The sequence below is a fragment of the Ambystoma mexicanum genome, chromosome 9 (assembly GCF_040938575.1).
Source record: "Ambystoma mexicanum isolate Mex_15411 chromosome 9, UKY_AmexF1_1, whole genome shotgun sequence".
NCBI classification, from domain to species: Eukaryota; Metazoa; Chordata; class Amphibia; order Caudata; family Ambystomatidae; genus Ambystoma; species Ambystoma mexicanum.
Window position 1 is genome coordinate 1511021435 of NC_090931.1, and position 14140 is coordinate 1511035574.

The 14140-nt window shown below is 45.7% G+C and overlaps 1 protein-coding gene across 2 annotated transcripts in view; it reads left to right on the forward strand.

Annotated features, from left to right (window-relative positions):
• Positions 1–13618, forward strand: part of LOC138489370 (zinc finger protein 420-like) — a 180795-nt gene extending 167177 nt beyond the window's left edge. The window contains exon 3 of one of the 2 annotated variants that reach the window (XM_069617087.1): positions 11782–13618. In XM_069617087.1, the coding sequence (XP_069473188.1) occupies positions 11782–13489 (1708 nt within the window). In that variant the 3' untranslated portion in view covers positions 13490–13618. Of the gene's footprint in view, positions 1–11767 lie in introns of both variants that reach the window. The other variant, XM_069617086.1, reaches the window with a different exon arrangement.
• The last annotated feature ends 522 nt before the right edge of the window (positions 13619–14140 follow it).

Sequence of the window (14140 nt, forward strand, 5' to 3'; positions counted from 1 at the left end):
TTCCAAATACTCCCAACACACAGGAGCCTGCTCCCTGCTTCCACCCACACAGACCAGGGGTACCAGCAGAGCAGCACCACAGGAACAGGTAATATTATTCCTTACAAATACTCTCAACACACTGGAGCCTGCTCCCTGCTTCCACTCACAGAGACCAGCGGTACCAGCAGAGCAGCACCACAGGAAGATGCTGTAATATTATTCCTTACAAATACTCCCAACACCCAGGAGCCTGCTCCCTGCTTCCACCCACACAGACCAGGCGTACCAGCAGAGCAGCACCACAGGAAGATGCTGTAATATTATTCCTTACAAATACTCCCAACACCCAGGAGCCTGCTCCCTGCTTCCACCCACACAGACCAGGGGTACCAGCAGAGCAGCACCACAGGAAGATGGTGTAATATTATTCCTTCCAAATACTCCCAACACACAGGAGCCTGCTCCCTGCATCCACCCACACAGACCAGGGGTACCAGCAGAGCAGCACCACTGGAAGATGCTGTAATATTATTCCTTCCAAATACTCCCAACACATAGGAGCCTACTCTCTGCTTCCACCCACACAGACCAGGGGTACCAGCAGAGCAGCACCACAGGAAGATGCTGTAATATTATTCCTTCCAAATACTCCCAACACATAGGAGCCTACTCTCTGCTTCCACCCACACAGACCAGGGGTACCAGCAGAGAAGCACCACAGGAAGATGCTGTAATATTATTCCTTCCAAATACTCCCAACACATAGGAGCCTACTCTCTGCTTCCACCCACACAGACCAGGGGTACCAGCAGAGCAGCACCACAGGAAGATGCTGTAATATTATTCCTTCCAAATACTCCCAACACATAGGAGCCTGCTCTCTGCTTCCACCCGCACAGACCAGGGGTACCAGCAGAGAAGCACCACAGGAAGATGCTGTAATATTATTCCTTCCAATTACTCCCAACACACAGGAGCCTGCTCCCTGCTTTCACCCGCACAGACCAGGTGTACCAGCAGAGAAGCACCGCAGGAAGATGCTGTAATATTATTCCTTCCAAATATTCCCAACACACAGGAGCCTGCTCCCTGCTTCCACCCACACAGATCAGGGGTACCAGCAGAGCAGCATTGCAGGAAGATGCTGTAATATTATTCCTTCCAAATACTCCCAACACACAGGAGCCTGCTCCTGCTTCCACCCACACAGACCAAGGTTACCAGCAGAGCAGCACCGCAGGAAGATGCTGTAATATTATTCCTTCCAAATACTCCCAGCACACAGGAGCCTGCTCCCTGCTTCCACCCACACAGATCAGGGGTACCAGCAGAGCAGCACCGCAGGACGATGCTGTAATATTATTCCTTCCAAATACTCCCAAAACACCACCCACACAGATCAGGGGTTCCAGCAGAGCAGCACCACAGGAAGATGATGTAATATTATTCCTTCCAAATACTCCCAACACACAGGAGCCTGCTCCCTGCTTCCACCCACACAGACCAGGGGTGCCAGCAGAGCAGCACCACAGGAAGATGCTGTAATATTATTCCTTCCAAATACTTCCAACACACAAGAGCCTGCTCCTTGCCTTCACCCGCACAGACCAGGAGTACCAGCATAGAAGCACCACAGGAAGATGCTGTAATATTATTCCTTCCAAATACTCCCAACGCATGGGAGCCTGCTCCCTGCTTCCACCCACACAGATCAGGGGTACCAGCAGAGCAGCACCAGGGGAAGATGCTGTAATATTATTCCTTCCAAATACTCCCAACACACGGGAGCCTGCTCCCTGCTTCCACTGACACAGACCAGGGGTACCTGCAGAGCAGCACCACAGGAAGATGCTGTAATATTATTCCTTCCAAATATTCCCAACACACAGGAGCCTGCTCCCTGCTTCCACCCCCACAGACCAGGGGTACCAGCAGAGCAGCACCACAGGAAGATGCTGTGATATTATTCCTTCCAAATACTCCCAACACACAGGAGCCTGCTCCCTGATTCCACCCACACAGATCAGGGGGACCAGCAGAGCAGCACCACAGGAAGATGCTGTGATATTATTCCTTCCAAATACTCCCAACACACAGGAGCCTGCTCCCTGCTTCCACCCACACAGACCAGGGGTACCAGCAGAGCAGCACCACAGGAAGAGGTAATATTATTCCTTCCAAATACTCTCAACACACTGGAGCCTGCTCCCTGCTTCCACTCACAGAGACCAGGGGTACCAGCAGAGCAGCACCACAGGAAGATGCTGTAATATTATTCCTTCCAAATACTCCCAACACCCAGGAGCCTGCTCCCTGCTTCCACCCACACAGATCAGGGGTACCAGCAGAGCAGCACCACTGGAAGATGCTGTAATATTATTCCTTACAAATACTCCCAACACCCAGGAGCCTGCTCCCTGCTTCCACCCACACAGACCAGGGGTACCAGCAGAGCAGCACTACGGGAAGATGGTGTAATATTATTCCTTCCAAATACTCCCAACACACAGGAGCCTGCTCCCTGCATCCACCCACACAGACCAGGGGTACCAGCAGAGCACCACCACGGGAAGATGCTGTAATATTATTCCTTCCAAATACTCCCAACACATAGGAGCCTGCTCCCTGCTTCCAACCACACAGACCAGGGGTACCAGCAGAGCAGCACCTCAGGAAGATGCTGTAATATTATTCCTTCCAAATACTCCCAACACACAGGAGCCTGCTCCCTGCTTCCACCCACACATACCAGGGGTATCAGCAGAGCAGTACCACAGGAAGATGCTGTAATATTATTCCTTCCAAATACTCCCAACACACAGGAGCCTGCTCCCTGCTTCCACCCACACAGACCAGGGGTACCAGCAGAGCAGCACCACAGGAAGAGGTAATATTATTCCTTACAAATACTCTCAACACACTGGAGCCTGCTCCCTGCTTCCACTCACAGAGACCAGGGGTACCAGCAGAGCAGCACCACAGGAAGATGCTGTAATATTATTCCTTCCAAATACTCCCAACACCCAGGAGCCTGCTCCCTGCTTCCACCCACACAGACCAGGCGTACCAGCAGAGCAGCACCACAGGAAGATGCTGTAATATTATTCCTTACAAATACTCCCAACACCCAGGAGCCTGCTCCCTGCTTCCACCCACACAGACCAGGGGTACCAGCAGAGCAGCACTACAGGAAGATGGTGTAATATTATTCCTTCCAAATACTCCCAACACACAGGAGCCTGCTCCCTGCATCCACCCACACAGACCAGGGGTACCAGCAGAGCAGCACCACTGGAAGATGCTGTAATATTATTCCTTCCAAATACTCCCAAAACACAGGAGCCTGCTCCCTGCTTCCAACCACACAGACCAGGGGTACCAGCAGAGCAGCACCTCGGGAAGATGCTGTAGTATTATTCCTTCCAAATACTCCCAACACACAGGAGCCTGCTCCCTGCTTCCACCCACACAGACCAGGGGTACCAGCAGAGCAGCACCACGGGAAGATTCTGTAGTATTATTCCTTCCAAGTACTCCAAGCACACAGGAGCCTGCTCCCTGCTTCCACCCACACAGACCAGGGGTACCAGCAGAGCAGCACCACAGGAAGATGCTGTAATATTATTCCTTCCAAATACTCCCAACACACAGGAGCCTGCTCCCTGCTTCCACCCACACAGGCCAGGGGTACCAGGGGCATCAGGGGTGCCAGCAGAGCAGCACCACAGGACGATGCTGCAATATGTAACGCTCACCTGGTTCCCACGGAGGCGCTGGTCCAGTCTGGATTGCTGTGGCCTCTTCAAGCGTGATGCGCAGAACCTGGAACACCGATTGAACAGGACCCCCAAATCGTGCTTGCCTGACCCGTAGGAATATCCTTCTGCAGATGAGAAAGGGGATTAACAGTCTGCAGAATAGTGTGCTTGCTCCCCCCTTTCCCCTGTAGTTCTTCTCTAACTTCCTCCAAAACCCCTGATTTAAGCTCACCTTATGGTTTGGAAGCTTGAACTCTCCATCCTGCTTCTGGTGCAGGGGCGCGCGTACGTCCAGTTACTTCACTGGTTTTCAGAATGGCGCTGGCAAAATCCACTTGACTTTTCTGAGCGATGCGCCGCAAGTATGAAGGTTCAAAAGTTCAAGTGTGAGGCCCCTTTTTATGTTGTCTTTCTAACCTGTGATCTGTCCTTTATTTCAGGTGCAGAATGAAGGTGATGCGTTGAGGGGTTAAATTGCTGATGGTAAATTCAGGTGAGTAGTGGTGAGGGCGATTCCTCTAAATGTCTTTATCATTTCCCAGTAATGTCTTTTGTCCTTTCCCCATAGGGGCCGGGGTACGGTACCTGCCAACGGAGCGGCGCCGACCCGAAATGTGGAATGGTTCGCCAAGAAAAGCTGTTAAGTATTATGGCTGTAAATTAGGCTTTCCTCTTGTGTTCCTTCTGCTCACCTTTTGTCTCTTCTTCTCTCCCCTAGTCGCAGAGATGTGGCGACCTGTGCTGACAGCCGCGCTGGAGCCGGGAGATGTCTCGAGAACAGGTGAGTGAAGAGTGGCGCTGCAGCGAGCAACGCAATGCTTTTAAATGGAAGTCTTTCTTCAGGAATGGTGGCGTGAAGGTTCCGGATGCAGGTAAGAAGTTTGAATAAGTTCTTGGTTTTCACCTTTCTCTTCTCTTCTTTCCTTACAGGTGTTCCAGGTTCAAGGCGGGCGTGGCTGGAGTCCAGGTGCAGGAGCAGACACGGTGAGCGTTCAGCTGCTGGGATGCAGAACAACGCGAAGCGTGAGCTACTGTCTGGGTGTGGCTTATATAGCCCCCAAAGTAGTTCCAGGTAAGCATCCTTCCCCGGCCACGCCCGAGTGAAAAAATAGTCCCCATGAAAAAATAGTCCCTTCAGGTCTCAGGGAGGCCTGAATCTTGCAGCATGGTCTGCATCAGGTAAGTGCACAAAACACCTCCTCTATGAGCCTGGCGCCTATGGCGCCAGGACTGATGCCCAACATGAGTCTGGCGCCAAAGGCGCCAGGACAGGGTCCAAAGAGCCCCTATAAGGGGCCGCTGGGCTTTCACCCGGGGGCATGATGCCGGCTTCCGGGGGTGCTGGGCCTGGCCTGGTGCTCCGGGGGTAGGCATCATGACACCTTAACGCTTTGCTGGGGACCCCAAACGATTCGCCGTATTCATGAATCAGTGTCGTTTGCACTTCCTATGCAGACCTGGGGCCTTCCTTAATGACCAGACCAAGGTAGCCTTTGTATTGTCATATCTCAGCGGCAGTGCTGCCGATTGGTCAGTCCCACTGGTAACTCAAGATGACCCGATTCTTCGTGATTTTCAAGGATTTCAAGCAAGCATGGAAAGGTTATTTGCTCGACACTCCCAGGGACAGGCTCTGGATGACAAACTTCTATCTCTACGACAGGGCAATCAAGACCTCCTATCCTACATTGCAACCTTTAATAGACTAATTGTGGAAACAAGGCGCGCACGTTGTGGCTGAGCTATCCTCCCGGGACACCACACACCTCAAAAACCAGTAACCAGACCGGATTTAAGGTCGCCATCATCTTTCCAGGGTCCCCTTAACATTGAAATGGAATTGCTCGCTATAGGCAGAGCTTAAGGGAATCGGGTTTCAGTACCTTGTTCTTGCTGCATCAGGGGAGGTTCCCTGGCACCTGTGTGGCTTGAGAGACCCTCTCTGCTGGCTGCTCGGAGAAGCTGGCTTGTTGGACCCTCACTGCTCTGGAGGTGAGGTGCATGATTTTAGGGGTCACCGAGGATGTGCAAAGGACCCACTACACTCCCTGTCAAATGGCTGCTGGAGGCCTCCGTCTACCCGCTGCCAAAGTAATGGTGCTGCCCCTGTGCTCTGCCAGGCAGTGTGGGCCATCAGTGTCTGGCCAGCAAATGCACTGGTGCTTAATGCCTAGACTGGAGCGCCAAGGTTGGCCAACTTAAGCCACGTTCTACATGATAATATTTTCAAGCAGGGGCTGGCAATAATGTCCATCAAACATGCACCAAAATAACAACAAAATAACTGCAAATTGATGCCACATACTGTGCTTCTGACTTACCCTTAGCAAAGGATTAAATCCATACAGAGACACACAGGCAAAGCATGTCCCATGTCCTACATAACCATTGACCTATGATAGATACTGATGCATGCAACGCTTCCCACACATTAGTTCACAGATTGTGGTGTCCTCTATAAGCATGGGTGGGAGAGTAGGTTTCAACATGAGTGTTGTGTTTTTCTGTGAACATGTAAAATAAAATGCATTCCATCCACCTGTGTTGCGAAGGCACAGGACATCCACTGGTCCCGTACATGCTATTGGGTGCAGACAGGTTTGATTTGCATTGACCAGTATCTGCACAGGTAGTAGGCAGTGGCAGTGCATAATGGGTCATGGAGAGCAGCACCTATTATACACAGGCCATCACTCCTGCTGTCATGCACAGCACTCCAATTCAGAAACTACTGCCAGGAAGGACAGAAATCCTGCACACCCTCATTCTGCAGGGGGCCCATAAGCACGCCCTATAGGAATCTGTGTGCTCTTGAATTCTAGGTAACGAACGTTAGAACTCGGGCACTGCGGGCAATGTCACACTTGACTTGCCCAGGGTCACACAATGAAATGGTTGCTGAAGAAGTGGCTAACCAGGAGTGAAAGACTCCCGAGGTGAAGCAACAATTTAGTCACGGTGGCCTGCTTTTCTTCAGCACCAACCAGTCTTGTTCATACCATGATTTCTCTATAGACCAGATCAACTCCACACAACCGATTCAAGCATTCAAGCATTAGGCTTGGGTAGCGGCAGGGACTCTCACTGCCATGTGGACGGCCGCCATTGTGTGTCTGTGAACCTTACCTTTAAACAGTGTTTGGATAACATCTGTTTCTCCAAGCAGAATAGTAGTGTTTCAGGAAGAAAGCAAGGTCAAAGCACTTTGCGTGTGTCACTTGCTATAGCACTGTTAAATGCAGATGGAAACATGTTATCTTAATTATTGGTGACGATTCTGACTGGCCCCATTAAAGAAAACATGTGTTTAAAAAGGCTACAGGGATTTGCATGTTTTGTAGATTTATTTCCATCAAACACAACGTCTCTACGCCAATGTCCTCCAACAAGGCAGATGGCACTTTGGGTGAGGTGGAGGACAGGGAGTTCTGCATTAGGCCATATTTAGGGTTCAGTTTAAGTTTCATCATGTCCTTAAATGGTTTTTACTCATATCTTAAAGCAAGGTTCAGAATTAATCTGATGAGTTTGTGGAGAGATTTAGAGTGGCTCACGTGGGTTGAGCAAGTATGTTATCAGTAGTAAGTAGTAGTGCAGCCAAAAGGCATGAATCATGCCCTAATTACTACTTTCACACTACAGTAGTGGCCCAAACGAAACGTTTTAGGCATGCATCAGTTTCAATTCTGGTATTTGGGGATATCTTCCATTTATGATGGAGAAAAAGAGATACAAATTCTTATGTATTGATTTCTTTATCAACATTGCCAGTTGGTTTGTCATGTGATTTGTGTACTCATGTATCATGTGAAGGTAAGTCAGGTCTGCAAAACTGAGATTATTTTAAGCGGGGGCAAACATTTCAAGCTGCATGCTACTAGCCAGCCATACAAATGCACTTGCCACCTCAATTCTATACATACACAGAGAGCACGCCATTGCTTACTCGCCAAGAATCAATGATCGTTAGCCAATGGGCTAGTGCAGTGTGACGGTGACTCAGTGAGTGCACATTTTGAGCAGTGATTTTAAGTATTAAAAGTCAAACATTCAGAAATAATCGCACCTTCCTGCAAGTGCAGGGAAATAAGGTGCATTTGGTTTAGTCTAAGTGCTGAATCCAGGCTGAAATCCCAGCTATATACCACTTAATAGAAACAGCCGGAGTGTTTTGCAGAATGTTTCCAAGCTGCAGAAGGACATTCAGTTACTGTGCAGTTCTATTTTGGAAGTCTTTTATTCATTTTTATCATCCAGCGTGCAGAGGATGTGTTTAAAAACGAGCTCCTTAGTGCAGTGTATTGCAGAGTGTTTCCGTGTTCCTGTGGCTCCTGTGACTCCGGTAATACGATAACTGTAATTCCTAGCATCCTCGTTGAAAGCTGTTTATATGGAGACTATCCACTGGCTCTTAAGACGTGACCAATAACGGACCAACAACAAAAACAGCTTGCAGTGAAATTGCGGTGAGTGGAGATTAAGATTAAGAAAACAAATACATATAAAAATACTGATTATATTGAGTATATTTCTGGGATGAAAGCACAATCAGTCTATTGTACACTCTGACATTTAACGAGGTTGATATTCGGTTTCGAACACCTGTGCACACTGTGTTGTTTTATAATACCGGATTACATTGGGTATTAGAAGAATCAAGATTTAAGACTACTGTCGGTTTCCAAAGAGCCTGGAGTCCAGGGTATGCATTTATAAAAAGATAATAAAGCTGACGAAATCACGAATCATAGAGACTGTTAGCAACACTTAGAACAGTGTTAAATAAACCAGATCATCTGTCACTGTACGTGATTGACCAAGAAAACTGTCAGCATTCATTGCTGCTGAGCCGTGTGTTAGTTTACACAATACACCTCTTAAACTGTTTATAGTGCTCATAAATCACAGGTTTGTAGTTCAAGAAAGGTAACTGTGATTGGAAAGTGTCAAGGTGACTGCGGGCAGGCTTCGCCTTTGAGCCCTGCACTAACAAACATAAATTGAATAATACAAATGTCTATCAGCCGCAAGCAACTGTAACAAATTGATATTTAAGAAAGACATTTGTGAGCATAACTTGTCAGGCTGACTGCGGGCATGTTCTAATAGAGACAATTTAATGAAGTGGACCTTACAAGTTGAAAAAGATGACTTCCTGAATTTTATAGAGACTTCATCTAAATCACGCGCTGCAGGACCCAACGGTCTAACAAACCAGATATTTAGACTTGATCCTCACACTTGGTCTACAATTCTTACAAAATGATTCAAGAAAATAGTTACAAGCAAGGTAATACCAAACTCTTGGAAACAAGCAATAGCTATTGCAATCAGCAAATATGGAGATATAACCAATCCCATAAATTATCACTTAATCGCTCTTACAGACTGAAATAGTAAAATCTTTGCTCGTATCATCGTTCAAGAATTGCAAAGTTGGGTCACGAAACATAAAATCCTATCTAAATGCCAAGTGGGGTTTAGAAAAGGATTATCGACCACTCAAAATGGGTTTGTGATTAATATTTTACAAGCTCAAAATCAAACAAACCAATCCCTCACAACTTATATGGCCTTACTTGATCTATCTAAGGCTTTCTATTTAGTGAATAGGAATAAACTATGGCAAAAATTTAATCATGGAACATCCCAGAGGCTTTATTACAAATAATTATAGCATTACATACTGAAACTTCGATCCGTGTCAGATTGAATCTGCAAGGTGATCTCTCATCAAGCATGTATACCAACAATGGAGTTAAGCAGGGGTGTCTTTTAGCAGCACTACTGTTTAACTTGGATCTGGCAGATGTGGTTCCCTATTTACAAAACTTCAAATTTGCATCCCCAATAATTGGAAAGTGTAAAGTACACCTGGTTGCATAGGCAAATGACATTGCGTAAATAGACAATACTCCAATAGGACATCTTCTCTTAGCTATGGAAGAATATGCCAAAATAAATGATTTAAAAATTAACCCGACAGAATCAAATATAATAATCTTTGGGAAAATAAATAACAAGTCCCCAAGGGTAAATTGGAATATAGTGCAAGAACCAAATCCTATAGGTAAACAATGAAATACTTGGGGTTCAATTTAAGATCAAAACCATTGTTACAAGATTTGATCCAAGAACTAGAAAGGAAAATACAGCAATATGTATGTCAAATGAAAAAAAAAATACTAAATGTGTATTGCTGTTTTTCTCAACTCCCCCTAATTAAATTATACAAAGGAAACATTTTCCCTGCCTTGTATGGAATGGAGTGCTCGCCTCATGCACGCAATATTAACTGGGACCGCTTGGAAAGTCAATTGTGGAAAAAAAAACTTACATTTACAACAATCTTTACCAATCGGCAAGTTACGATATGAACTTGGTTTACATTTATTACAGTCACATTATCATGGGAAAATTCTAACTATGCGAAGACTAATCTTAGTTCCACCAGATCAATCCTTGTATGAAGACATACAAAATTGTCTAGACACTCGAAAAAACAACTTTCTTAATAATTTACAAGATGATGCTAGTAATATTCTAGCATTATGTGAATGTACCACACAGAATTTAATAGAAAACTTAGAGAAAGTGAAAAAAGAATTGATGCGCTAAGACTGGATCAAGACAAGAGCGCTGATTAGTAATCTAAAAAGCAACAAAAATGTTTGCTTGTTTGAGAAAACAAGTTCGTATGTACTGCCGTGCATTATAAAGTTTCCTAATCCCAAGTGGCGAAATTAGCTGTTTGAGATTTAGATTAGGCTTGGTAAAAATGAAAGCGATAGATCGAATTTGGAATAAATCCGATCCGATTATGGGTGAATTTAATTTATATAGGGAGGGATACCCACATGATATGCGTCATATATTGATCTCTTGTACATCCACTTCAACGTTGAGAGAAAAATACTTTTCATCATATGTACATAATATTGAATGGATCGCAACACAAGATCTCTGGTACAGATTATCATCAGGGAAAGGAGTCTCATTGTCTATTGCTTTACTAAAATTATTGAATGAATTGAAAGTCACATCCCTTACACTATAAGACATTAAGAATAAGAATGAATGTTGCAGGAGCATTTTTATTGTGTAATATTAAGGAAAAATATGTTTACTCTGTCATATATATGTTTACATGTTTGTGGATTGAGTAATGAAGAATTCGTTTCATTATTAATTCTTGTAAAAAAAATGATTTAAATATAATTTATGTGGAAAGAGTTAAAGTAAAATGATTTGATAAAAATGTGCTGTGTAAAAAGTCAATTTTTGTGACTAAATGCACAATACAAAAATACAAAAAGAAACACCTAAAAGGCAAAGGGGGTAACATGTTCTTTTCCACTTCAATTTTATTCATCCTTCTATATCTTTTAAGGTAATCAGGGCTGAAGGGGATGGAGTCATGTGAAGGGACAGAGTCTGGTAAATGGGGCGGAGTAAAGCAGGGCCGCAAGCACTTTGTTGGGCCTAGGTCAGCTGAAATCCTAAATACACCACTGAAGAGACGACATAACATTATGATTGGGCAGCTATCGTTCATGGGGTATATTCCATCTCCCGGTACCTAATGGCATCATACACTCGAGCTCAGCTTTCATTGTCTATCAGATTTCCCTCAGAACCTCTGGATGGAATATAGTCCCATAGTCAATAGCTACTCACTGATAATTCTATTGTTTCCCAATTAATTTCTTCTTTTAGAAAAATACTGCATCAAACAGTGAAAGTGAAATGTATGCCCAGGTCTCATCTGTTCATGTATGGAGGGCAAATACGACTAGATTTGTACTCAATATTGTACATGTACGTCCATGTAGGATTCTCCTAACAAGCACATTTTTGCCATGTCTCTCTCCTGATTGGTGTAGGCTCACAAGTGTGGCTTCTCACAGGATCACCCAGTGAGTTTGTGAGTGGGGGTAAAATTAAGATGAACAGCTCTGTGCTAGAACTATTGTTTTTTAGGCTGTACGATGACATACAATAATAAAGTGTATCTCTGCTTCTTTCAGCAGAGAATAAGCAGCCATCAAAGGATGCATGCTGGGGAAAAGTCCTACGGGTGCACAGAATGTGATATGCACTTTAATTGGGCATCACACCTGAGAAGACATCAGAGAATACACACAGAGGAAAGACCTTTCAAGTGTTCGGAGTGTGAGAAAAGCTTCACTGATAAGTCAGACCTATACAGGCATCAGAAGATCCATACTGGAGAGCGACCATACCAGTGCTCAGAGTGTGAGAAAAGCTTTACTTATAGCTCAGATCTGGTCCATCATCAGAGGATCCACACAGGACTGAAGCCCTATGGGTGTACAGAATGCGGTAAGCACTTTAATCGTGCATCAACCCTGATGACTCATATGAGATCCCACACTGGAGAGAAACCCTACCAGTGTACAGAGTGTGAGAAGAGCTTCACTTGTAGATCACATCTGCACCTGCATCAACGGATCCATACAGGAGAGAAACCCTATCAATGCACAGAATGCAAGACAAGCTTCAGTGACCCCTCAGCCTTGAGCAGTCATCAGAGGATCCATACTGGTGAGCGGCCATACCAGTGTACAGAATGTGTGAAAAGCTTCAGTCAGAGCTCACATCTGCAGAGGCATCAGATGACCCATACTGGGGTGCGACCCTACCAGTGCACAGAGTGTGAGAAAAGCTTCACTCAGAGATCAGATCTGGTCAACCATCAGAAGATCCATACTGGGATGCGACCACACCAATGCTCAGAGTGTGAGAAAAGCTTCACTTGTAGCTCAGGTCTGGTCAAGCATCAGAGGATCCATACTGGCGAGCGACCATACCAGTGTACAGAGTGTGAGAAAAGCTTCACTGATAATTCAGACCTATACAGGCATCAGAAGAGCCATACTGGGGAGCGGCCCTACCAGTGCTCAGAGTGTGAGACAAGCTTCACTTATAGCTCAGATCTGGTCAATCATCAGAGGATCCATACAGGACAGAAGCCCTATGGGTGTACAGAATGTGGTAAGCACTTTAACCGTGCATCAAACCTGATGACTCATATGAGATCCCACACTGGAGAGAAACCATACCAGTGTACAGAGTGTGATAAAAGCTTCACTCAGAGATCACATCTGCACCTGCATCAAAGGATCCACACAGGCGAGAAGCCATATCAATGCACAGAATGCAAGAAAAGCTTCAGTGACCTCTCAGCCCTGAGCAACCATCAAAGGACACATACTGGGGAGAAGCCCTTTGAATGCCTGGAGTGCAAGAAAAACTTCAGTGACCATTCAGGTCTGAGGCGCCATCTGAGGATCCATACTGGGGAGAAGCCCTATCAATGCACAGAATGCAAGAAAAGCTTCAATGACCCCTCAGCCTTGAGCAGTCATCAGAGGATCCATACAGGAGAGCGACCATACCAGTGTACAGAGTGTGACAAAAGCTTCACTCTGAGCTCACATCTACACCAGCATCAGAAGATCCATACAGGGGTGCGACCATACCAGTGCTCAGAGTGTGTGAAAAGCTTCACTTGTAGCTCAAATCTGTCCAGGCATCAGACGATCCATACAGGACTGAAACCCTATGGGTGTACAGAATGTGGTAAGCACTTTAATCGTGCATCAAACCTGATGACTCATAAGAGATCCCACACCGGAGAGAAACCCTCCCAGTGTACAGAGTGTGAGAAAAGCTTCACTCATAGTTCACATCTTTATAGGCATCTAAGGCGTCATATTAGAGACTGACCATATTCGTGTACAGGGCGTGAGAATCTTCATTCATATAATTAAAAGCCATGTGCATGTTGGACAAGGACTTCCATGACAGCGGTGCATTATTTATTGTAAATAAAATCAAGAGTTTGCAAAGAGAAACGTGTATATTCCTAACAGTTCTACAAGTGCTCCATCTGAGGCTAGAGGTGATATAGGGGCCAACAAGGGGAATTCCCATCCAACCACTGTTCCATTTCCTGTTCATTATCTGATCTTTTGGGAATCTTGGAAGTCCTGCATAAGCAGCGCTGCTGCGCTCTCCTGTGAACCAAGCACTCAGTGCCAGGATATCTTCTGGGTGAATGTTGCATGCTATAAATGTTAAATAGGTGAAGCACCGACAGCAAATCTCTACTTATAACCTGCATGGCTCATGCACCATTCCCAGTGAGATAGCTAAGCAGGTTGGCCAACTGCTGAAAACATTTAGAGGCTGGATATCGAGCCCTCACCGAAGACTGAGGACAAGGACAAGGCAGTCTGTGGGAGTCCACCACCTCAACACAGCATTCTGTACTGCCGCTTTCCTTTTCTGTTGGCCCGGCCCATCCTGCTCAAAAAGACGCTGGATATCAAGCCCTCAGCAAAACCAGAGGACAAGGGTGAGGCAGTCCATGGCAC